Here is a 25,520-nt window from a genome sequence, read left to right on the forward strand (position 1 = left end):
CATAGTATGGTATTACCACCCTTACTTCTGTGCTGCTGCCTTCAGAGCTGGGTGGTCAGAGAGTGGCGGCTGCTGACTGAGGACCCAGCTCTGCAGGCAGCAGTGCAGAAGGAAGGGTGGCAATACCATATCATGCCATCCTTACTTCTGCGCTGCTGCTGGTGGTGGCTCTGCCTTCAGAGCTGGGCTCCCGGCCAGCAGCTGCTGCTCTCCAGCTGCCCAGCTCTGAAGGCAGCACCGCCACAGTAAGGGTAGCAATACTGCAACCTCCCTAAAATAACCTTGCGACACTCCCCCCCCCTCCCCAAAACTCCTTTTGGGGTCAGGACCCCTACAATTACAACACCATGAAATTTCAGATTTATATAGCTGAAATAATGAAATTTATGATTTTTAAAATTTTATAACCATGAAATTGACCAAAGTGGATCATGAATTTGGCAGGCCCTATGCATAAACCCAAATTCTTAGAATATTTTAAAAACTAGAATGAATAAATCAATTAGTAAAATTTATAACAGCACACAGCCTTACGTTAGCGGGAAGACGGACTAGATGTTTAGATTCTATGAACACTGATCAAAACCCACATGGGACTTGAATATTTCCCTTTAACCTTTTCTTCATGAATTTCCCCCCATCTTTCTGGTTTATTGTTCACAGAAGGCAATTTCCCCATGGGACCCCAAATCACTTGTTGAGCCAACAAGTAAGTTGAGAAAGAAAACTAGATTGTATGGAAAGCGCCTATCTATAACTGTGATAGGAGATATAGGAATAAATGGGTAAATAAAACAAACACTACAGGCACATGAATCACAGGTTCTCCAACCATTATCCAACACTTCTTTTTTGGAGAAAAAAAAAAATCAAGAACAAATTTTTAAATCTCACTTAAGACTCGATTAAAACAAAAGGTGAAATTTTGCTGACAAGTATCAATATCTGAAAGCCCTATTTGTGTCCACACAAGCAAAGCCCTCAGGACAAAAATGCTATCACTTACTGTTATTGCTTCTTAGTATTCAGTGCTACGTATACTCAAGGTGCTATAGGCCAAATCCCTGTGAGGTGCTGAGCGCCCTCAATTCCCACTGAAGTCAATGAGAGTTAAGGGTCCTTGGCACCTTGCAGTATAGTGACCTACAAGACCCTGATTGAGCTAGGTACACAAGTACATGCCTGACTTTAAGCATGTGAATAATCTCAATGAAGTGAAATAGGACTACCCACATGCTTGGAGTCAGGTATGGGCTTGAGTACTATGCTGAACTGGGGTCTATATCAATAAACCATAGGATTTTGTGCCTTACTGATTTAGGGAAGGTTTTAAAAAATGACCCTCTGCCCTCTTAAATAAACAGATGAATGACTAATCAGCAATGCTTTAATAAAAACAACCCAAAACTACTAAACCTCTTCACACTAGACTACCCACCTAAATTTTAATTAAAAACAAAAACAAAAAAACCTACTACCTCAAACTTGTTTTTTCATTTTAATTTGACAAGAGCACAGTATTCCAAGTTGTACTTTGATTTGTAGTCCTGTAATCAGAACACATTTATCCCGCAAAAATTAAAGAAAATTCATACCCAGCCCAGCCGCCTAATGGGAGTAATTTTTGACTGCCATGCAGCAAACCAGAGTTGAATGGTTGGTCCAGGGCTCTTGCTCCCTGGCCAGAGAGGGGTGGGAATATTGTGGTGGTATTGCACTCTCTTGACTGGTGCAGAAAGTGAGACATTAGGACTTTAAATGTAGAGCCCAGGGGCCAAATTCATCACTAGAGTAAGCAACTCCATTGCAGGTTCAAAGCTGCATCCCTGTTTACGCCAGCAAGGAATCTAGCCCCAGGTTTCTGCACTGCAACATAGAGCTCTACCAACAGGCTTAAGGAGCATCACTGCACAACCCTTGTCCCAATCCTGGTGGTTGTGAAAGGGGGTGAGGCAAGGAGAGACAAGGAATGGGTGATCCCTGGCATTCTGATACAGACCCAGGCCACTGCCAAGGGAATAATAATACTTAGCTCTTATACAGCACTTTTCGTTAGTGGATCGCAAAGCACTTTACAAAAAGGTGGTATCATTATACCCATTTTACAGATGGCGAAACTGAGGCAAAGAGGAAATGATTTGCCTGAGGTCACCCTGCAGGTCAGCAGCAGAGCCAGGAATAGAACCCAGGTCTCCTGAATCCCAATTCAGTACTCTATCCATTAAGTCACACTGCACCCCAAGGAAAGTGTCTGGTGCCTGAAGTTCTTCCCTGCAGACATTTATTCAAAGGAAAAATTAGCACATCCATGTCAACATTAAAAACATACCAGGCAAGAGCCAATAAACATGTGCACCTAAGAAACAGTACACAGGTATTTTATCTATGAGTTGTAGATGCACACACAAGCATTCCCACCTCTTAAAATGATTCTGATATGGTAAGCAGGATACTATTAGAACTCACTAACATATGTGCACAACAGTGTAATACTATCTTCTGATTGATTTTTAGGACAATAGCAGTGAGCTATTGATCATGAGATGCTAAAGTGACTGAAATCCTGTCCTAATGTCTCCTGCCAGAAGGCTAGATTGCATGACAGAACTTTTGCAGCCCCTGGGAATGTAATTATTTTACCTTCCAACTGGCTAATGTTGCACCTTCTCTGGATCTATCCCCAATTTATCTAAAGAAGCAAACAGAAGGACTGTCAGCACAGCTGTGACATAAGCAGAAAGGGAGGCAGCTTGTGTGTATCTCATTTCCTTCTTCATATTCTTTTACATTTTTAATGATCTTCCTTTTAAATCTGCTCTTAAATCACCCCAGAAGATGTTTTTCTCCTTTCTCGAATCCCCCACAAATGCTTCAAGCCAAGACCAGAAAAAAACAGGATGTTAGGTGTCGAATTTAAAGGGAGGCATTTGCAGATGCATATTCTGAATAGGGCAATTCCTTAAGTGAAGTTACCAGGAATCACTCTGTCATCACTTGAGTACTATGAGCATAAGAAGAAGAATACATGCAACCATAATTCTATTATACTAATGTCATCAACGCTCTCATTTCTAAAGATGCTCACAGGCAGCCCTTTCTGCCAACATTCTCGGTTTCCCATTGTTATGAGAACAAAGTGTTTATGAGTCACAAAACCTTGTAGAAATTAGCTTTCCTAAAGGGACTCTACATTATGGACCCAATCCTGTGAAGTGCTGAGTTCCTGCCCCGCTCTGGCACTCAACACCACACAAAATAGGGCCCTTCACAGATTAGCATTTCCCCCCCCTGCATTCACAGCAGTTCACTGCATTCAGCATCTATCCACAGGGTAATCAAACACAGCCACTGCTACCCAATCTGCAATATCTTCAGAATGCAGGGCGTTAATTGTACGTTTCTCTGGTGTAGTGCGAGAGAGGTTTTACTTCTCAAAAGGTTATTTCCTCCTCAGCTACTGATCTGTAACAGTAACATTCCTTGATAGTTTCCTCCTCTCTCCTCTCCTCAATTTGTTCTTCAATTTCTTCCTGAGTCCCTCTAATCAGCAACTGAAGAGTCGAACTCAGCAAAATGCTGCCTACAATGGTTTCCAACAGCAGCACTCCAAAGTGGGCCTTTGCTAGGAGCAGGAAACTGGATCTAATCAGCTCAGGCTGCTGTCCCTGGGATACAGGACCATTTAAGCAAGCAGCAAAATGCAGGGGGGCACTGGATTTCTGCGATCTATTGCACAAATTGTGCTACGATACTATCACATTGCAATAATGTCTCCAAAATAATATTCCCCCCTCCCCCAAAATACCCCCTCAACACCAGGAATATTTAAAATCAGAAGAGCTAAATTCAGCACTTGACTTCAATAGGATTTCATTCCCAAACAGTAGCAACTAATTTGTCCCAGAAGTGTGTTCGCTGGGTATGTGCTGAAAGCAGAACAATTTCTGGGACAAATACAGTTTGTAAGTTTTACACCAAATTATTTGAGTTTTTGATAGGTTGTATTATAAATGATCTTAAAAATTAAGTTTGCTCTCTAGAAGAGAACAATGCCCATTTGACTAGAGCAAATTACCATGTATGTATCAGGAATACAAAGACAGCAAAATCTAGGTTACTTTACCCTCATTAAAAAGCTGTTCTTAATTGTAGCTGCTGCTTTAGAAATCAGGTATGCATACAAATACCATCTGTGAATCCCACTCAAGCCGCTGCAGGTCCAGGCTAAGCCTATGGTCATTATTAATGAGCTTTGCAAACCTGATGTTTCTCTCTATTGACTAAATATTTTATGATTTAAAAGTTCAGCCACAGAGTTACATTACTGCAGTGTGTGCACATAATGGCATCAGGCAGATTCCTGTTACAGATCTCTCTCACTGTGGGTGAAATTCATAACCCCAGCTACAGACATGGTATGAGGGGGACCAACCTAAGGATCAAGGAACCAGAGGCAGAGATTAAGCTCCTGTGCCCAAACCTCATGGGCTTTCTGGCTAGTGACTCTGCAGACCAATGGGCTGTGCTCCACCAGCTCACTCACAATCCCTTCTTCTCCCCGATGAGCCTCAAGCTCTGGGGAGCTAGGTTTGTGCTACTCCCAGCCTCCCCTGCTGCAGGGCACTGCAATGGTTCAGCCTTCCATGGCTAGAAGGATTTGTGCCAAAAAATACCATGCAGTATTTCTGCATCTTTCAACTGCTCCCCTCACTGTGGAGGAAACGCAGCAAATTAGCTTGGTTTTCACCTTGCAAGGGATATTTAAATGTGACAATCTGGAAACCCACCAACTCTTGTATGTAGGAAACCAGATTTTGAGTTGCATTAGCTTTCGTTGCCACAGACCATGTGCACAGGCAGGGGTGCTGGAACAATTTGTATAGTGGGAGTGCTGAGAGCCATTGAACCAAATTGTAAACCCTGCATATAATGGAAACCACTTCAAGCCAGGGGGAGCAATTCTAGTTCCAGCAGCACCTATGTGCACAGGATCTTCCCCAGAGTCTCTAATCATCGGATTCTGCTTTTTTTTAAATAAACAAAAAAATTAATTTTTAAAAATATAGATGTGTGTGGCTGTGCAGATGTGAGTGTATCTGACTGATAGTCTACGCTGCCATCCCAGTAATTCAGGGGTTAAGGTTAGAGAAGCTCACAAACCCACAGGCAATCTCAGATTGCTCCAAGGTAAGAAAAGTTAAAAATATAAAAAGCATTATCAAATACCATGTCAGTATAATATCAAACAAGCTATCAGTAGAATTGTGGTGTTGACTGCAAGATTTGGTCACATGTATCATACTTTTGGGCGCAGTAAATACAATAAAATAATGAAAGTGCAGTCACATTTGTCTGTCAACTCTCAAAGCTACCAAATAATAATAATAAGGTAGTGGCAGGCCATCAGTCAGCAGTGGGAACTGATGGAGCCTCACAGGGCAGGAAAGAAATAGTCTCTAGGCAGTACTAATGCCTCTCCAGATTAATGTTTGCCAAGAGGCAGGAAAACAAGAATAAGCACAATAAATGCAGGGAACAGGAGAATTATTATTCATTATTTTCAACACCCAAAGGCATGCTATGGACTTCACAGAAATAATTCAAGCCACAGTTCCTGTCCTAAAAAGCTTACTGTCCAAAGTCAGGCATGACACATGCAGTGGGGATAATACAAAATAAAAAGAGAGGGAAGGAGAGAGAGGTTACAATAATACAGTCTCAGGGTTACTTCAGTAAGGTAAACACGCATCTCAGAGGGTTCCTTCAGAGAAGAATAGCTCTCTCCCACACTCTCTCTTCTCTCATGGAGGACACAACTGATGTGGGTTTTTAGGAAGGGAGATGAATGAGGAGAGGGTTATTGCTTGGTGAACAGGTTTAGAAAGTGCACTCCCATGCATAAGGTCATACGTATGGCCCTACCAAATTCACAGTCCATTTTGGTCAATTTCACGGTCATAGGATTTTAAAAATTTGAAATGTCATGATTTCAGCAATTTAAATCTGAAATTTCACAGTGTTGTAATTGTAGGGGTCCTGACCCAAAAAGGAGGTTTTTTTGGGGGGGGGGAATCACAAGGTTATGGGGGAGGGGGGTGCAGTACCGCTACCCTTACTTCTGCGCTGCTGCTGGCAGTGGCAGAGCTGGGCAGCTGGAGAGCAGTGGCTGCTGGCCGGGAGCCCAGCTCTGAAGGCAGAGCCACTGTCAGCAGCAGCACAGAAGTAAGGATGGCATGGTGTGGTATTGCCACTCTTACTTCTGCTCTGCTGCCTTCAGAGCTGGACCCTTGGTCAGTGGCCACCACTCTCTGGCCACCCAGCTCTGAAGGCAGTGCAGAAGTAAGGGCCAACCCCCCTGCAACTCCCTTTTGGGTCAGAACCCCCAATTTGAGAAACGCTGGTCTCCCCCCTGAAATTTGTATAGTATAGGGTAAAAGCACAAAAGAGACCAGATTTCACGGCGGGAGACCAGATTTCATGGTCCGTGACTCATTTTTCACAGCTGTGAATTTGGTAGGGCCCTAGTCATACGGGAAGGAAGTGGGAGAAAGTGGTGAAGAAGGTATCAAGGCTGGCGTCACGAGCAGACAGGATGGGGAACATGAAGACTGAGGTTTCCCTTTTAGAGAAGAGAAAGTCAGATTCTCACAGGAAGTCATCTTCTGCCAAAATGGCGATGTTTGGGCAGTTCTTAAACTATACAGCAATATCCCTCTTGGGCTACAGTACTGTCAGCAGGGGTAGCTTCATTAAACTACAGTTGCCAAACACACTGGAGATCAAGGGCCTTTCCTAAAACTCACTACTGTCAATGCAAAGACTCCCTTGACTTCAATGGGCTTTGGCTAGACCTACTTGTACATCAGCAGAGTGCTACATTCTCTCATGTGTTGACAGATGAGGCCAGGCTTATACTGCAGACGTTTTTAAACAGAGATCAGCTTCTCACTTTCTTTTCAGATTCCTTTTGCTCATGCAGTAGCCAAAGGATATATATGGCAGAAGTTATAAGCTTAGGCTTAGCGTTAATACGTTCCCAAGTTGAACGAATCGTTACAGGGCTTTGGGTCACGCTTTATATTAGGAGTGCATATATAAACTTTATATATGATTAACAGATGTTATAATCATGTTATAGACATGCTAGTATGTGTTATAAGTGTTTATAAGCACATTAGTAGAAGGGGTTATTGAAAGTTTAAGCAGCCAATTGACCCGCTGGATTCTGAAACCACAAATTAATCTTGTATTAACCCTTTAATAAACTCTGTATAAATGTATCCTTAATATAAAGGGTGACCAGAATGAATTTAAACATTTCCATAACTGATTTACAGCACCTCTAGAACAGGCTCGGGAATAGCTTGGTGTTATTCTTAGGATCTTCACAGTCAGCCAAACAAGAAGCCGTACTACTCTCAATATTGAGGAATCCAAAAATCTATTTTCATATGGCACCGAAGGAAGATTTAGCAATTCTGAATACAGGATTTAGCCAGAGAGAAACATAGATATTCCAGTGAGTGTTTGGCTCAAGTGGGTTTGAGTTTGTCCTAGGACTGCTGATTGTTACATTATCATTGGTAGAGCTGGCCGGAACATTTTCAACTAAATGGCATTTCATCGAAGCTAAGATGTTTCAGAGATGTATCTGTTTCAAGGAAGTTTTCTGAGGTCCAAGACTGAATTCTGACCAGAGAGAGAGAGACCTTTATTGAAAAGCTCAGGTTTTCCATCAGAAAACAGCTGTTTTGACACAATTCCATTTTGCAAAAACATTCAAAAGGTTTTCGTTTCATTCCAATGTGAAACAAACATAAAATTTGGGATCTTCAAAAGCTGCTGCAAAACCAAATTGTTCTTGGGGCAGCTCTGGTCACTGAATAGAAAATAGCCGTGTCTGGGATGCTGATGTCAAGAGTAGTTTTGGAGAGAGTGACATGAAAGAAGATTCAGTTCTATCCCTTAATCTAGACAGAGCCTACAACATGCAGCAATTGCCAAGTGTAGAGATTGATTGAGATTAAAGCTACCTGACAGAGATGGAAGTCTGAGAGCAACAGGCCACTTTCAACAGACAGGTATTTTAACCCTCTCAGGGCTATCTTGAGTCTCTTTCTTCTCCGCAAAGCTCAGGCTGTGTATCCTGTATCTGACTTTTTGCAGGTTTTCTCATTGTGAAGTTGCCCAATTCTGGAAGCAGTACTCTAAAAAGTTCAGTACAACCTCAGAGTTACAAACTGACCAGTCAAACACACATCTCATTTGGAACCGGAAGTATGCAATCAGGTAGCAGTAGACAAAAACAAGAAAAAGAAAAGTAAATACACTACAGTACTGTGTTAAATATAAAGTACTAAAAATAAAGGGAAAGCAGCATTTTTCTTCTGCATATTAAAGTTTCAAAGCTGTATTAAGTCAATATTCAGTTGTAAACTTTTGAAAGAACAACCACAATGTTTTGTTCAGAGTTACGAACATTTCAGAGTTACGGACAACCTCCATTCCTAAGGTGTCTGTAACTCTGAGGTTCTACTGTAACCTTAACTCTAAAGGATAGCGCTGGCTATAGTTAAAACAACATAATTTTTAAAAATGTAGATAGCAGCAGGAGATAGGGAAGAGGAAAGGTTCACCCACTAAATATCACAGATGAGACATTAGCCAGATTCCTAGATTCTTCAAAACCTGGGAAGAGTGCATTTGTATCATTTTAATAGTCGGGCATATATCTGAAGACACTGGCAGCAAGCCATTCTTTAAAAATAAAGTAGGTAGAAAAATAAGCTGTAGTAATACTTTTATATCACATATGACTGCATTTTTAAATATCTAAACCCATTTCCAGAACTCAATGGTACAAAATTAAAGATTCTAGTCATCTTATTTTTTTCCCTAAAAGGATTTTTATTTTCTTTTACTTAAATTGCTAGAGATGTAGTATTATGCAGAATTTACTCCATTTCATTTCAGACCAAAAGCATTAGATCTTTCCCTCCTTATTTCAGTCTTATGGGTATGACACAAGAAATGAGGAAATTCAACACCAGCTGTTAATATAAACATTAAGCTAAATTCTACTCTGTTTCACTGATGTAAATGCAGAGCAATTTGCTGCAGTCTGTGAAGTTACTCTTGATTTACAGCAATGTAACAGAGCAAAATTTGACCCATTCATTGCTATTATGCCAGCAGTATAAAATAAAGTAGAATAAAAGCCCAATGCTAGTTAATGCTCTGGATGGATACAATACCAGCATCAGTAGGAAGCAGGCTCAGAATGTCATTCATTGCTAGACTAGATTTCCTGGCTTGTTTCTGTTAATCACTGCAGGCTTGTTCCCGGTTAGGCCGCACAAGGTTAATCTAGAACTAATTATTTAGGATTGCTGGAATATAGTCTGATTTAGGATCACACCAAAGCATGTTACATCATACCAGCCTTGGCCCTACTTGTCAACGCTTGTAACATTTTTATTCAAATTGTCATTTCTGGTCACTTGCATTGTGCTTCTACATGCATTCATTTATTTCAAGGAGTAACCAGATGAAGCTGGAGCAATGCTTTTTCTTTTATTAAAAGTCAACCCTTCAAGCACTACAGGCCACAGGTACAGTAGTTAGTTGTTATTAGAAAGGTCAAAATGTAATACTTTGTGGCAAGTTCTCCACTGATCTGTTTTAATGGCTATATTATTATAGACAAACTATCCTTGTTTTACTTAATGGAATGATCTTTGAGTGAAACATTTCTGGTGTACCAGAGCTAAGTGTATTCATTTATTAGATGTACAGAAATACTTAAAAGTGCCCCTCTCTTTTTTTTCTAGGTAGCTTTGACGTTACTTAAAATTCTGAGTGATAGGCATGTGTAGGACCCATGGATCTTGAAAAGTGTGTTGTGGGGGGTATTGATCATCATAGCAGTGGATCTCTCTCTGCAGGTTTTGCATCTGTTGTTTTGGCAAGGTCTGGTGCTGCTTTGAGTTAGTGGGTCAGGAGCTTGCTTCTGATGATGAGCTTGGTGAGATTGGGGGGAGGGAGGGGATTGTCTGAAGGCCAGAAAAGGGGGTTTGGGAAAGATTTATTTCAGGCGGTGGTCCTCATAGAGTATAAGAACATAAGTATGGGTATATGAATATGGGTTGTAATTGTTTAATAATAGCCTGTATGGGTTCTGGTGTGGTGGTGGTGTTAATAGGGATGTAGTCAGAGATTCTTCCCCCCTGTATTGAAGCAAGTTCTCTCAGGATATTTGGGTGGCCTATTCCATTATACGATCTACTACTTTGGTGAAGTGTCCTTGTTAGATGAAGGCGGTTTTAAGTGTGTTAAAGGTGTGTATCCCGAACTTTCTCCTCTGAGAATATTCTGTTGTATCTGAGTGCCTAACTGTAGAGAACAGATTTCTTGGTGTATTTGGGATGGTTACTGGATCTGTGAAGATAGGTGTGGTGATCCGTGAGTTTCTTGCATAGTTGTCTGTAGCATTGTTGAAGCTGACTGTGGTGTTCAGGAAGGTGATGCTGGTGTGGGAATGTTCTAGAGAAAGTTTGATGGATGGGTGGGGTTGTTGAAGCTGTAGTGGAAACCAGTGAGGAATGTAGGTCATCTGTCCAGAGGATGAAAATATCATTGATGTACTTCAGGTATATAATTGATTTCATAGTGCATTTGTCCAGAAATTCTTCCTCAAGGTGGCCCAGGAATAGGTTGGCATATTGGGAAGCCATCTTAGTACTCATAGCTGTTCCCATGGTTTGGATAAAGTGTAAAATTGTTATGGGTGAGGATGAAACAGATGCAGTGACGCAGTTATTGTGGGGATGTTGGTGTATAGGGAGGTGACATCCATGGTGGCAAGGATGGTGTTCTGAGGGAGGTTTGTTAATGTTGAGGAGTTTGTGGAGGAAGTCGGTTGTGTCATAGAGGAAGCTGGCCCCTTGTGTGATGAGTGGCATGAGGATGGTTTCTGAGAGTCCTGATATTCATTCAGTAAGAGTGCCATGACCAGTCATGATGGGTCCCTTGTTTGTGTATCTGAGAAAGCATGTAGAAGGTTCTTGGTGTGGGATTATGTGTGATGAGGTTGTAGAGTTTCTCCTGGAGTTGTCTGGGGAAAGATTTGATAATATCCTTAAATTCCTGGGTGAACTGTGGTGTGGAATCTTCGAATTCTTCATAATAGGTGGAGTCAGAGTTGTTGGTTGGCCTCATTGATGTAGTCATCATGGTTGAGAACTACAATGACCCTCTTTGTCTGCTGATTTGAGTTGTGACCCACTAACCCCAGTTTTTTGTTAACGGCCCACATCATCTTGAATAGTTTTTTAGAATGTGTGTTAACTACTTACTAAACAATCTGTTCCACCTTGTATTTAGCTGTGACATTGAGAATACCTTTCCCTGATCTGAGGGCTCAGAGACAAACTTTCCAGCTAAACATTCACCAACAGAAGTTGGTCCAGTAAGAGATATAAAATTTTTATTAAAGCGAATGTTAAAAAAATTATATAATACATAGTTTGGGAAAAGAGTGTCTGTACATCTGGGTATAGTGCTTAGATTATCCACAAATACAAAGTTAGTTTTTAAAAGTCATATGATACATAGAGTGCATAATCAGCAATAACCCAAATTTAGGTGAATAGATTTAACAATACAGTTTAGATATTAGAAGCCGAATACTCGGGTACATCACTCATGAAAAGTTGTACAGAGATTTGGTTGTGGAAAGCAAAATATATCAACGTGGCGCCCGCCGGGGCATCTAAGTGCGCCCACGTACTGGCTGGCGGACGAGCATCTGCCGAAATGCTGCCGACAAGCAGCGTCATCCAGGAGGCATCACCGCCAAAATGCCGCCGATTTTCGGTGGCGACGCCTCTGGATGCCGCTGCTTGTCGGCGGCATTTTGGCAGCGACGCCTATTGACGTTGCCACTTGTCGGCGGCATTTCGGTAGATGCTCATTCGCCGCCGCGGTACTCAGTGGCTCGTCGTCTGGCGCCCGCCAGACGAAAAAGGTTGGGGACCACTGATTTAGAAAATACAATCCATGAGGAAAGTATTTGTTACTTTCCTGACTGTGCTTCTCATCGGCACTCTAGCTCATCCCTCCTGGTATTGTTGATGTCAAGTGATGTCCCTCGACCACCTGATGGCGTCAGACAGCATGAGTTGCTGCATCAGCAGAGCGCAGCGTTGACCGATTACGCATTCTCTCAGCACTTGCTCGTTACTGGGGTTCCATGAGCCTAAGGCTCTGACGATCAGTGTCTGGACCTGGTAACCCTTAGCTCTGAAGGTTTCGGCCAGAGGGGCGTATTTCTCTACCCTTTTTTTTTTTTTTTTTTTTTAAAATATATGGAGATATCCTATCTCCTAGAACTGGAAGGGACCTTGAAAGGTCATCGAGTCCAGCCCCCTGCCTTCACTAGCAGGACTAAGTACTGATTTTGCCCCAGATCCCTAAATGGCCCCCTCAAGGATTGAACTCACAACCCTGGGTTTAGCAGGCCAGTGCTCAAACTACTGAGCTATCCCTCCCTTTTGAGCTCGGGCATCATGGAATGCCAGGGTCCTGTTCTCGAAGGGCACTGTGATATCCACCATGATGATCTTCTTCCGGTCCTTGCTGGTGATGATGATGTCCGGTCGCAGTTGGCTGTCAGTTCCGGGGATGGTGGAGTTTACGGCAACCGAGATGTTGGTACGCTTGCCCATCCTTGAAGAAGATCATAGGTTCACCCTGGATCTGAAAAGACGTTGCCGGGACCAAATCTCTTCTACTGCCATCGATATGCAGGGATGCACACTTCCAGTTGGCAGCCTTGCTGGTCATGTCAAGCATTTGTTCGAGACTCTCGGGGTTGTTTGCAATCAGGACCAGATCGTCTGCGTAGGCCAGGATAGTCACTCTGTTGTCGTATAGATCGAAACCACCTAGACTGCTGGAGATCGCTCGAATGAGCGGCTCCAGGGCTAAGTTGAAAACGATGGGGCTCAGGGGGCAGCCTTGCTTCACACTGCTACGGATAGGAATTTTGGGTGTCTCTCCTTCCGTGCAGCAGATGGTGGTGGTGCAAACTTCATGCAGTTCCTGGACCAGTTGGAGAAAGTTTTCAGACATCCTGAACTCTCACTGCGTGGCAAAAATGTGCTGATGGGTCATCCATCCAAAAGCATTAGCCAGGTCAAGCCATGCTATGGCACATTGCCTCTGTGCCCTGGCTGTGTGGATGCCTCACTCACATTCTCTCTCTAATATCCTGGGACCAACACAGCTACAACAACTCTGCAATTCCAGCCCTAAGACTATCATTGTACAAACTAGAATCTGGACTTGTGGGGTTCAGAGTTTCTGCAGTATCAAGGACTTGCACAATAGTGCCTTATGCATCTGGAAATACCAGTTTCCAGCATTCAGGGGTTAAATACACACACACACACCACATTCCTGACCCACAAATTTGAAACAGAATGACAGATGAAATTTTAGCTGCGTGTGAAAAATAGCCATGCCTAAAAGGCTGCCAAATATTATGCAAGACTGGGAATGGGAAACGTTAACCAAAAATACGGCACAACAACATTGTGCACTCCTTTTATGCATCTGCTCTTGAGAGTCAAGGGACAAGCAGGTTTACAAAATGATTCAATGGAGGCAGACAGAATAAATGCCTCAAAAAGAAAGGCAGCTATATACATTAATAAAAATTATATATTTCCCCTACAGTACAGGAAAGTAATCAAATGGCAGGAAATTGTTAATAATGCTGCCTGCAGTAATAAAAATATTAAAGATAATTATAAAAATATATTTAACCAGTATAATGAACATTCAGTATAAAATATAAACAAGTCCCCTTTTGCATCGCAAGCAACAGCCTAGCATTTATAATGTTTAAAGCACACTTTATAAGCAAAACAAAACACACCAATAACCCATTCAGAGGGTTAAAATCATCTGCATGAAAAGCAGTGGAACATAGGGCACAGATCACCATTGGCATCAAACCACCCATTGTACATTCCATTGCAGCTGACCTTTGTGTGCCGTTTCAGTACTGCATATAGCACATACATAGTGTAAGAAGGGTCAAATATGTGGATTATGTAGCCTGGTGAATGCTCCCATTTTATCCCACATATTACCAGTTTAACCCATACCATTTTGTTCTCTTTTTCAAACTGTGTAAGTTCTACCAATGCTCAAGTTATTTTAGAAGAATGTAGAGTTTATATTTGAGGTTTGTCAGACAAGCTGTTCTGTAGACATCTTCCAAAAGAAGAAAAAAGTTTCAACTCCCCTCCAACACACCTAATACTATTTAAAAAAACTGTACTATTTCATCGGAAACTGGCACATTCCCAAAGACCAACTCATAATTTTAAGAGGAACCCCCCCCCAAAAAAACCCCACTAATTCACCCATAAAAGGGGGGGGGAAAGTATAAAAATTTTTATTTTGACTCACTAACCCTGTTATACACATTTCTGCACATGGTGCCCGCCGTACTGAGCCAATGTCACATAAGTGTCTTTTCAGTACAGAAAAACAGAGTATTTGCTAACATTCATAAATGAAGTAGAATTATTCAAGCTGTAGGCCAGGAAGATTCTAGCAGCAACAGAACAAAATATATATATTTTTAAAGCTTAAAACAAAGTCTGTTGCTAGTTAGTGTTGTTGAGAACTGCTGTGTTAACTAAGGGGTCCAAGGCCCCCTGGGGGGCCGCAAGCAGGTTTCAGGGGGTCCACCAAACAGGGCTGGCATTAGATTCACTGGGGCTCAGGGCAAAAAGCCAAAGTCCAGCCACCCCAAGCCACGCCATCCGGGCCTGAAGGTGAAGCCTGAGCAGCTTAGCTTCGCGTGGGGCCCCAGGCAATTGCCCTGCTTGCTACCCCCTACTGCCGGCCCTGCCTTTTATATGCAGAAAAACAGCTGTTGTGGCACAGGTGGGCTGTGGAGTTTTTAATAGCATGTGGGGGCGGGGGCGGGGTGCTCAGAAAGAAAAATGTTGAGAATCCCTGAGTTAATATACTAAAATCCCTATTAAAAACTATTACCTGATTCACACACTATGGATCCTGGCTTCAATTCCAGCATCATGGTGATTAAAGAGATGTCAGTTGAATAAAGAATTTGTGTTCTGTGAGGAAGATTCATAGTCCACAACTCCGGGGTTGGATGAAGAATAAACACCCAGCCTCCTTTACTGCAGGTCACCTTTGAGCCGTACCTTTTGCCTATGAGATCAGTGGAATGTCTAATGACCCCATACTTAGTCTGAGTTTTACTGCCATGTTGGACTTTCACAGGAAACATCGATTCATGGCCCAAGAACACGATAGCTGTGTCTCCATCTTTTATTGTATCTCCGTATTCAACAAAACTCATTGTGATAATCTTCTAGTTGGCTGGATATTTTCACCTAACGGAGAAGAAACATACAAGAGAGTTTTATACCTTTAGACCAGGATGGAGTTTTATATGGAATTATGAATGATAAAAGCAAGAATATGTCATATTCTATATCTAAAGCTTGAAGAAACTATACACAAGATGGCTACTAAACTTAATGTAGTTCAAGAAACATTTAGAAGTGTAACAAAAGACACTGGACCAAATCCTTGTCCCACAAAAAGCTTTCATTGACTTCAACGTGACCAACATTTGTCCCATTGTACACTGAGCTGCATTTATAATTTTAAACAAGTTTAAGCAAACAAATTCTTTCTTCAGCTTTCAACAATTCTTTCCACATTGTTACAGAGCTAGCTACCAGGAGATATGAACTGTAGCTGTCTATTAAACCCCACTGCACAAGTTCTCAAGCACGCCTGTTAGGTAGTGACTTCTGTTCTCTCTCTCTGGTGATTTATGACTTAAGACAACAAACATCCTATCAAGAGCAAGAGTCACCCCTAGAACTGGGCAAGCTTAACTGCTATCCATGGTGTCAAAAGCTAGCGGGAAAATTTCTACTCAATTGGTTTCAAATTCTGGTTCACTAAGGCTTCAACATAACCAAAGGTTGACCCATGTTTGAGTTAAAAAAAAAAGAGACTAAATGGAGTGAGGGATTCCCCTGGCATGAAGATTTCAGGTCAGGTCATCCAAGAGCCTTAATGTGATCCCTTTAAACAATTAAACATTTACAAATATGCATCTTTAAACAGTCTTCCATGAACTTAAAAGCCAGAGCAGAAGAGTAAAGCTTTGTGGGGCTTTCAGATACCAAATATCAATTAATTGTGGATTTTAGCTGATGTGGTAACTTGGATATACTTTTTACCCAAGATATTGGGTTATTTACTGTTGGGTTTTGGTTTCTACCTGCAACAATAGAAGTAGTTAACTCTCAAGTTGCTGTGCATATATTGAAGCTGCAGTTTTTCTCCCATTGTATTTATTGAGTGACTAGCTACTTAACTTTATAAAGCTAGAATAACCTGAGCTATGAAATGGAAAAAAATTTTTTATATTCCTGTAAATCAAAAATCGTTCCAGCCCTCGAGAAGTTTTTTCCCCACACAGACTTTGCATCTCCAGCTGCAGACTGGGGAGAAGCAGTTGTTTACACATTACTGCAGGGTTAAATTGTGCAATACAAAATAGAGAGTCCCCCTTATAAAGGCAGAAATCTGGTGCATTAATCAGGAGCAACAAAGAGAAGTAAGGCATAACATTTATGGTGCCTTGCATAGTCCTTCATGTGGGTTTGAAACACAGCATTCTTTTACAAACACTCCTATAAAATATATGGGCCATGAGATCCAGTATTTGGCTATCAATTATAGCGTTGATTATAATCATCCTCCTTGGCCTGTATGCAAAGGAAATCTCTGACTCCTGAACAGAGCCCTAGAGGAAGAACTGCTCTATCTACTTACTTTTTATAAATACAATAACTCAGCTGCTAGGATCTAGAGGCAAATTAGCCAAGTGCAGTTTTGAAAACCTAATGGTTGCTTTGAGGCCGCTTTAGAGTTAATTAACTTGATTATCTATTTACTAGGCTTAGAATTAGAAGCACAAATAAAAGAGGCAAGGAGGGAAGACAGGAAGATGCTCGAGGGATTAGAAAGCAGCAGCATTAACCTGTGAAGGGTCCAGCTAGTGACGACACCCCAGTGACATGCTTCTAGGCAGCTAGGGTCAAGCTAACATTGGCCACTCAAGGGGGGCGGGGGAGACACGTGGGTGGGGTGAGCAGGGGGATAGATGGCCCAGAGCTGGGTTCACAGTCTCCCCATCTCCCGGCTCCCCGATGGCCCAGGCTCCTTGCCTCCCGCAGGGTGTCCGCCCCTCTCCAGGTGCCAGAGTCTCCCAGCCTAAGCCAGTGGGTGCGTGTGGGTAACACCCACCTCCCCCAGCAGCAACCACACCCGATGCCTTTACCTGCCTGGGTTTCCCGCTCCGGGTGGGGACATTAAGGGAGCCACCGGACCCGGCTGGGCTCACACGCGTGGTGCTCAAACCACCGCTTCCTCCTTCCGCCCTGGTCGCAGGCTGCTGACGCTCCGCTTCCCTCCCCCTTAACCCCTTGCGCCGGAGCGAGCTGGCACCTGCCAGCCCAGCAACCCCGCCAGGAGCAGAGTCAGTGCGGGGAGCCCGGCTCCCAGCTGCAATTCCATGCCCCTCTCCCAGCCCCAGGGAGCAGCCCGAGTGCCGCCCCCCCCGCTCCTGACCGGAAGGGGGGAGACTCCCCCATTCTGGATTCCCTGTAAGGCGCATTTTTAAAGCTCTCTTATCAGCAGGAGGGTTTCTGCTGCGGGCTTGTCTCGGGGAGGAGCAGTCCTCAGCAGTGCTTAAATTGTGGGCAGGAGGGCTGAGCCCCGCACCTCTAGGCTTAGCAGGTCATAGCCCCTGCACTGCTGGGTTTGCCATGTAAGTTATGGAAGTAAAAAAATTGCTTGAGCCCTGGCACCTCTTTCATTACAAATTAAGCCGTGGTCCCAGGAGTCTCACTCACTTCAGAGGCTGAGCTGTCAATGCAGGGGTCTCTCCCTTATGCACCCCCCCCCCCAAACCAAGAGCCACAGGGCTGTGGCACAAGAACTCACCCGAGTTGGCTGTGTGTTCGGGTCTACTCTACCCACTCTTGCTCAGCTGGGGGAAGGGGGAACGGGCTCATTCTGAATTCATTGAAAGGGCGTATTTAATAGTAGTATCTCCCTGTGCTGATGACGGACTTTGCATTGTGTTTCAATGAGACTTTAGAGGACCTTGAATGAAAGGACATTGAAGTAGTCTGGGTCCAAAATGTAGTGGGTGTGTTAAAACAGGTTTTACTAAACTTATTAGTAATAGAATTTTTTCATGAAATAAAAAAAAAATCAACGGGTTTTTGCAGCATTTTGCTAGTGCATGAAAGTGAATTTTCCTAGTCTGTTTTCATTCCTCTTAGACCATGAGATGCAACAGGACCCTGATCCTGCACTGAGCTCTGTGTAGGAGGCTTCCCGCACCCACACAGAGCCTCAGTGACTTATTCTTTCCATATTAATAACGATACTTACCTCCTTTGTAAAGTGCTTTTCTATGGAGCCCATTATAAGAGTTAAGGATTGTTATTATTACCAATAATCTGAGCTGGGAATAATAACTTAAAGACATTTTAAAAAAATATATGATTTTTGTCTTGATGGTGTCTTTTAATGCACTTAGTACAGCACTAGCACAATCTTAAACTTTAAGGATGAAATCCTCCGCCCATTGAAGTCATTCAGCTTTTGCTGTTGACTTCAGTGGGGTCAAGTTTTCATGCTAAGTATCAAGGAAAATACGCAGAATTCAGAAATAAGTTCTCTAGCATACATTGCTATTATACAAAGGATCTAATTCTGGAAAAGACAGCTGAAGACAATTAGCCATTACATACAGCTTTTGTAGGCTATAGGGAAAAAAAGACATTAAATCAGGATAAATAGAATCAGTGTTCTAAAGACCCAGAGTGATAAACTCTAACCATCACCTAAGCCCCATGTTAAAGGTTTAAGTAGTGTGTAGACCAATGGTCCCCAAACTGTGGGGCGCGTCCCCCTAGGGGGGCATGGAGGGAGTAGGAGTTTGTTTGACTCCTACTCCCTCACCTAGGGAGGGCACAGCGGGACCTAGGCCAGCCCCCAGGGGGGCAGGGAGGGAGTGCCACCCAGCCCCACTCTGTCCCGTTCTGCTCCTGCCCTGCCTCCAGCTTCAGCTCTGGCCCCAGCCTTAGCTCCTGGCCCCAATCACAGCACACAGGTCCCAGCTGTGGCCCCACTCCCGGCCCTGGCTCCTGACCCCAGCCCCACTCTGGGCCCCACCCATGGCTCTGGCCCTGCTCCCAGCCACGGCTCCTGACCGTGGTTCCTCTGGGGGGGGATAAAAAGGGGGCATGATGGAAAAAGTTTGGGGACCACTGGCGTAGACCTATACATGGGCCTGTGGCATTGGGAAATTTCTCTGTAGAGAGGAAAGAGTAGAAGAATACTTCATTTTTTGTTTGCAAAGGAGCCCCAGGGACCTTGAATGGGAACATAAGAATGGCCATACTGGGTCAGACCAAAGGTCCATCAAGCCCAGTATCCTGTCCTCTGACAGTGGCCAATGGCAGGTGGAAGGGCACACACAAATAGAAAGCACTTGAACCATCTTGGATTTGTAGATTCTTGTCTATGCTGACAAGGCAGATAATCCTATACATTTTTCTTCATTAACTGATAATGTCTAATACACGATAGTTAAGGCAAAAATCTTTTAGGTGTCTTCTGCAATAAAATTTTGAAGCAATGAGCAGAGAATTGGACATTAAGTAAAAGGATCAAGGACTGCAGGTGGATCTGAAAACCAATGAAATCATGATCTGTGCAAACTTGGATGGAAGCTCTGTCTATAGGAAAGAATTGATGAACCTCCATCCTGCTCCCTTTGAAATCAATGGGAGCTTTACCATTGCCTTCAGAAGGAGCAGGAGCAGTTGTCTGGTTTACCTCTTGAGTGAACTATGCCTGTTCACCCTACAAATACAACTGTTTTTTAATCAGTTTGTTACACCCTTCTCTGACCAGGACATAACAAATGCAGTTTCTTAGATTTCTTAGATTGTATTACCCCAGATATCCTGCAGCCTTTCTGCCTTACAACCATATGTCTGTGTGTCTGCACCTACCACATTGCCTAACCACTTTGGAGTAATGGCATTCTGGGAAAAGATGGTTGTTCAAAGAATTGATCCAGCAAGAGAACTGACAGCCCTTGGCTACCTTTAACTTCAGTGAGAGCTGTTCGTGCTAGGCAACTCACAGGAGGTGCTCAGCCCTTTGCACGAATGGACCCAAGATGACAAAACATTGAAACAAATTGCCAATAAAGATGCCAAATGTGATATTCAGGCAGGTATATTTAATGGTTAAGATAAATTCATCCTCCATTTGTGTGGGAAGAGAAGTTAAGTTAAACAAATGCAGCAACAGCCAAATCCTTCCAGTGTATTGATCCACATACTTTCTGGCTTGTTTCCAAAGTACTGTTTTATGGCAATTTATAACCCAGCTTGCCAGCTCAGGAATTGGACACAAAACTGTTGGGGATGGTAGTTCACCATCTATTGCTGTCTCCTCTGTTCTGGACATTCTTCTGAATTCTCAAGGAAATGTTTACCCTGTAATTCTCCAGGCTCATCTTAGGTTCACCTGGGTCATTTCAGAAGATGTGTCCACTAAGTAACCCACATCTCCTTTTGCACTCATATACAGACAACATTAGTAATTAAGCCACTTGGGAAGTTAACTGCATGGCCTGTGTCTGACTTCCCTTAAATTCTCCACCATCTAAAGCTCAACATGGAAATCTCTGGGATCATTACTCCACATCTCCATCTTGGGCTGCATCACTGCAACCTACTGTATAAATCTGCAAGCATCAGGACATTAATTACTCCATGATATAAGGCAATATAATGCTGCCATTATTGCAGCTGGACCAGCAAATAAGGGCTTACCTGAAGAAAATACTGTTTTTCAGCAGATGAACTAGATATAATGGTCAGTCACTGTCTGTTGGCACATTAACTTTAGTCTACTGCACAACATTTACAATTAAGCCACCTGAGAAGTCTGGGGGTTGATGTAACAGAAAGACTATGAATCCAATTTAGATAAAACTCTCAGCAAATCTCAAAATTCTAGGTGAGCCAAAGATGGCTAAGTCAGACAAGACCACTTCTGCCATATTGACTACAAGAAATTTGCCAAATAATGATGGACAGAATGAGGGGCTACTGGGTACAGTTCATATGTATTTTTATTACACATGTGAATTGTACATAGCTTGTTTCACTCCTACTCCCTCACCTTTTGCATGTTGCTTGTCTTCTTCAGATGAAAGCTTTGTAGGGCAGGGATTGTCTCTCTCCCTGTGTGTGTTAATGATGCCTGGCAGATTGAGGGCTCTGATGGAGTATAAAGTAATAATAATAGTGATATTCCTGCTTCTGGAATATTGGAAGGGAAAGAGTATGTCTAGTGATTAGAGCAGGGGCCTTGGAATCAGGGTTTCTGGCTCTGCACTGAGTAGCTGCATGACATTGGGCAAGTTAACCTTTCTATGCCACAATTTACTTATCTAAAAATGGGTATAATAAAGGATGGTTTCTTGCCTAAGTGTTCATTTGATGGAAAAACATCAACATATACAGAGCCCACCAATGGGACCTGTATATGTTGATGTTTTTCCATTGTTGGTGTGGAAACAGGGAATGAAGCCAGGCAATAGGAGATTGAATGAAAGAGTTATAAAATTCTTGCTGAAAATGAAAAATAGGGTTAGCAATGATGCAATGAAGATCATGTGATCTTATCCGGGAATAACCTAAAAGTGACCTTTGTAACATAATGGATGCCTAGTGGGAGGCGGAGGCTGGAATTAAAGAGAATTATCACAGCTGGAGCTCTTACCAGAGGAGAAGAGTGCATAACAATTCTGGGAAGAAATCAGAGACCACATAAATACAATATTAAATTATTGGTGTATTATTATTTATAGTTATTATTATTAATATAGCACCAAACATGTTCTTAGCACTTTGCACCAAATGATCCAGAATCTGAATTGTACATGATGTTGGGACATAATAACTTTGACAAAATTACAGAAGAAGTTGCTACTGAGAGCATCCATAGCTAAATGTATTATTTCAAGGACTATGGGTCTGATTTTGCACTCACATTCATTTTACCATAGTGTAACTTACTGTCATCACTGCCGATTTATGGTAGTATAATTGAGATCAGAATTGTGCACTAGAAGTCTGTGCAAACTGTGAACAAACCTGACTGGTACATACAGATGGGGGCTTTAGAAAGTTTGGAGGAGATTTAATATGGTTTGAAAGATAGAAAGGATATTGAGAGGATTTGTTCTTTGGTCCTGGAGACAAGGTGCCTGCCTGAGGACTGGCAGTCCCCAATGACTTCAGCAGTTCTGTGTGCTCAGCATCTCTGAATATCAGATGGACCTTGATTAATTCAGATATTGTCCATGCCAAACATCATGCAATTTTGTTTGTAGTGGACTGAGTTTTTATTTTATAGTCATGGTCTACGTTCATTCCTTATCCCAAATACTTTTTATTTGCAATACTTGGACTCTTCCTTTATCTGAATTTGGATAATGATGGTGGGGGTAGGAATTGGGAGAGGAACTTGGATTTATATCCCATGACAGTCATAATTTACATTAAAATAACAACCCTCTTATTTGAACCTATATAAATGTATAATCCCCTGTCCCATTCAGACAAATGTAAGGCCTACTGTAATAACTATGTTTCAGAAAGAAATATAAAGTGTAACAGTATAAGGTTGAAAGTAAAGTCATTAACTTTGCTTTTTCCTTAGCCTTAGTAGCATCTAACTTTAGGCCCAATCCTGCTTGTTGTACTCACCCGAGTTATCCCATTAAAATCAATAGCACTACTTTAATGAATAAAGTGAGCAAGCTTTAGTCTTTTAATTTCTGTTTTCAACAGGGAATTAAGATCATGCCTTTGTACCATTTCAGCTACTCTCCAATGCAGCCTCTCCCCTACCTATCCCCCCCCCCCTTTTTTGCACACAATAAAATAAGAGGCTTGGTGTACTTTATTAATCAAGTATGCTTTCCTTCAAATTAAACTGTGAGATAAACTCACTATTTTAATATTTCAAGGAGGCTGAGAATAGGTACTAGATTTTCAGCCATTATTCTTATCATAGTTGCTAACCAGTGAAAGCAGAGGCAGTTAATCACTCACATGACTCTTAGATCAGGCTGGTCCTAACATCACAAAGACCTTACTTTTATTACATCAGATTATTCTAGTCATTGTTAAATATTTACTAAAGGCAGCAAGTCTGAATGGCAAAAACGCTGTGTGGGTCTAATAGTGCAGGGAAACACTGTAATAATGGGAAGTGGTTGTGCATTAATACAATATTTGCATTTTACCAGAGCATTGCAAATAGATCCCATATGATTGAGCCAAAACCCTTCATATTTTTAGATAGCCTGGAAGGAAAGTTGTAGCTCAGGCTAACACAGAGAAACCGGAGACAGCCAGCATCACCCTGCGACTAGGACGCATGGCAAAATGGAAGTAACAATAGGTTATAATAGACGAAGGGACTTCGCCACTCCCTTTTACAATCTTCCAGTGGAATGAATGGAATATAAATACCAGCCAATGGGAGGCCAGCTCCTGCTGTATATAAAACTGGTGAGGCTGTGGGGGTGAGACTCCACTTCATATAGGTCGCTCTCTGACAGCTTTGGGGTGTAAGAGCAAGAACAAGGGCGGTTTCTGTGGTGCCCGGTAAGTGCTGGGGGACCTGACTGGCAACACTAAAATTGGAGGATGATCTATTTAGCCTGTTTTAGACAGTTTGATTTAAAACCACTATTTCGAGGCACAAAAAAAAAAAAACCACCCAAAATTGTAACCCGAAGGGTCTATATTGTATTGCAGCTAAATGTATTGTGTGTTAGTGCTAGCTACCAAAGGGTCCAGAATGTGTCTCCGGACCCTGAAAAAGGGAGGGGAGGCGTTGCGGGGGGCTTATAGATAAAGGGAGAGATGGAAACAGATTATAATATGGACGCCCAGAATGCAACCAAGGAAAAACCAATTAAATTCTAACTCGATGCAGGCACTAGAGAGTTTGTTAAACTGGATCGGCTCTAACTTTAAAGCCAGGTTAAGTCGCTATTTAGCAGGGTATTTACATAGATCTTCACCCCCCCCACTCGGATGACCTGAAGGGAGGCGTTTGTTGCATAATGGCTTGGTGTAGGGGATTGTTTAACCCTGTCCCCAAAGTGGGTGGGCAGTGCTATTGGGATGGGCGAGCTCTCCCCAGCGGGGCTTCCGCAGGGATGGGAGGGTGTCGGGCTCTCCAGAGCTTGTGCTGGGTATTTGGGATCTTTGTCTCCCCCCTGGCTTGGGGAAGCCGGAGGAATTTCTCTTCCCCAGTCCTCACCTTCTCCCCTCCGGCGCTGGCTGATCTGCTGCAGCCGGACGCTCCCTACGGGATTTGGTTGCGGTTGCAGCTGGGTCCCGGCTCCGCGCGGTGGTTCCGAGCTGCGCACAGCGAGCCGGGGGGCTGCATTCCCCTCTCTTCTTCCCCCCCAGGTCGGGCGAGGTTGCATCGTCCTTCTGGCCCCGGCGGCTGAGCCTGGAGGGAGGGGCTGCATTGCCTTCCCTCTCCTGGCGGGGGGCGCTTGCATTGTATTGCATTGCACCCCCCCGCAGGTGCTGGGTCCTGGGGAACGGTTGCCGCGCTCGTCCCACTGCCTCTCAGGCGCGGGCAGGTGCCGCATCACCCTCCTGAGCCGCCTCCCGCCCCGCTTGCCTGGGGCCGGAGGGAGATAACCCGGCCGGGTCGGGAGCGCCGCTGCTCTCCTGGCTGGAAAACCGGGCGCCTATGCTGCAGCCCCGAGCTCGCGGCTGCGCCCCCTGCCGAGGGCGTGGGTGGCCCGGTGCATTGATCTCGGATTGCGGCTGCTGGGTGGCCGCTGCCGAGCCCGCAACCTCTGCTGGGGGGGCAGGTGTGGGAGCAGCTGGGCCGCGCGGCTCTGCACCTAACGCGGGTTCTCCCCCTCCCCGGAAGGGGCCCCGCTCCGGCAGGGCCGGGAAAGAGCTCTCTGCAGGGGGGCTGGCCACTGCCTGAAGCCCCGGGTCGGGGAGACGTGGCACTTTTCCCACCGACTTGCTGCGTGACCTGCGGCAAGTCCCCCCCCTCCCCACCCCGGCTCTGCACCCTCCCCGTGTGTAGAAGGGGGTAGCCCGGCCCCCAGGGTGCCCTTGTTAGGAGGTTGTGGAAGGCGCCTTAGAGACCAGGCGGTTACTGGGCCGCAGGCAGGTGGAGTACATGCCAAGGTGACCTTGCTGCATGCCATGGCGTCCTTCCAGAGCCTGCCTGGAAGGGCGTGCCAGGCACTGAAGGTGAGGTTTCCCCTTTCTTCTCCCCTAGCACCTTGCAGTCAGGCATCAGTC

The 25,520-nt window shown here is 43.7% G+C and overlaps 1 protein-coding gene across 1 annotated transcript in view; it reads right to left on the minus strand.

Moving 5' to 3' along the window:
• The window catches only part of TRMT61A (tRNA methyltransferase 61A), a 30,142-nt gene extending 12,645 nt beyond the window's left edge, over positions 1-17,497 (minus strand). Inside the window, exons 1-2 of the mRNA XM_065403785.1 lie at positions 17,408-17,497; positions 15,073-15,437 (exon numbers count right to left, since the gene is read on the minus strand). Coding sequence (XP_065259857.1) covers positions 15,073-15,403 — 331 coding nt within the window. The 5' untranslated portion in view covers positions 15,404-15,437; positions 17,408-17,497. The remainder of the gene's footprint in view (positions 1-15,072; positions 15,438-17,407) is intronic.
• Positions 17,498-25,520: the final 8,023 nt, after the last annotated feature.

The sequence above is a fragment of the Emys orbicularis genome, chromosome 4 (genome assembly GCF_028017835.1).
Source record: "Emys orbicularis isolate rEmyOrb1 chromosome 4, rEmyOrb1.hap1, whole genome shotgun sequence".
NCBI lineage: Eukaryota > Metazoa > Chordata > Testudines > Emydidae > Emys > Emys orbicularis.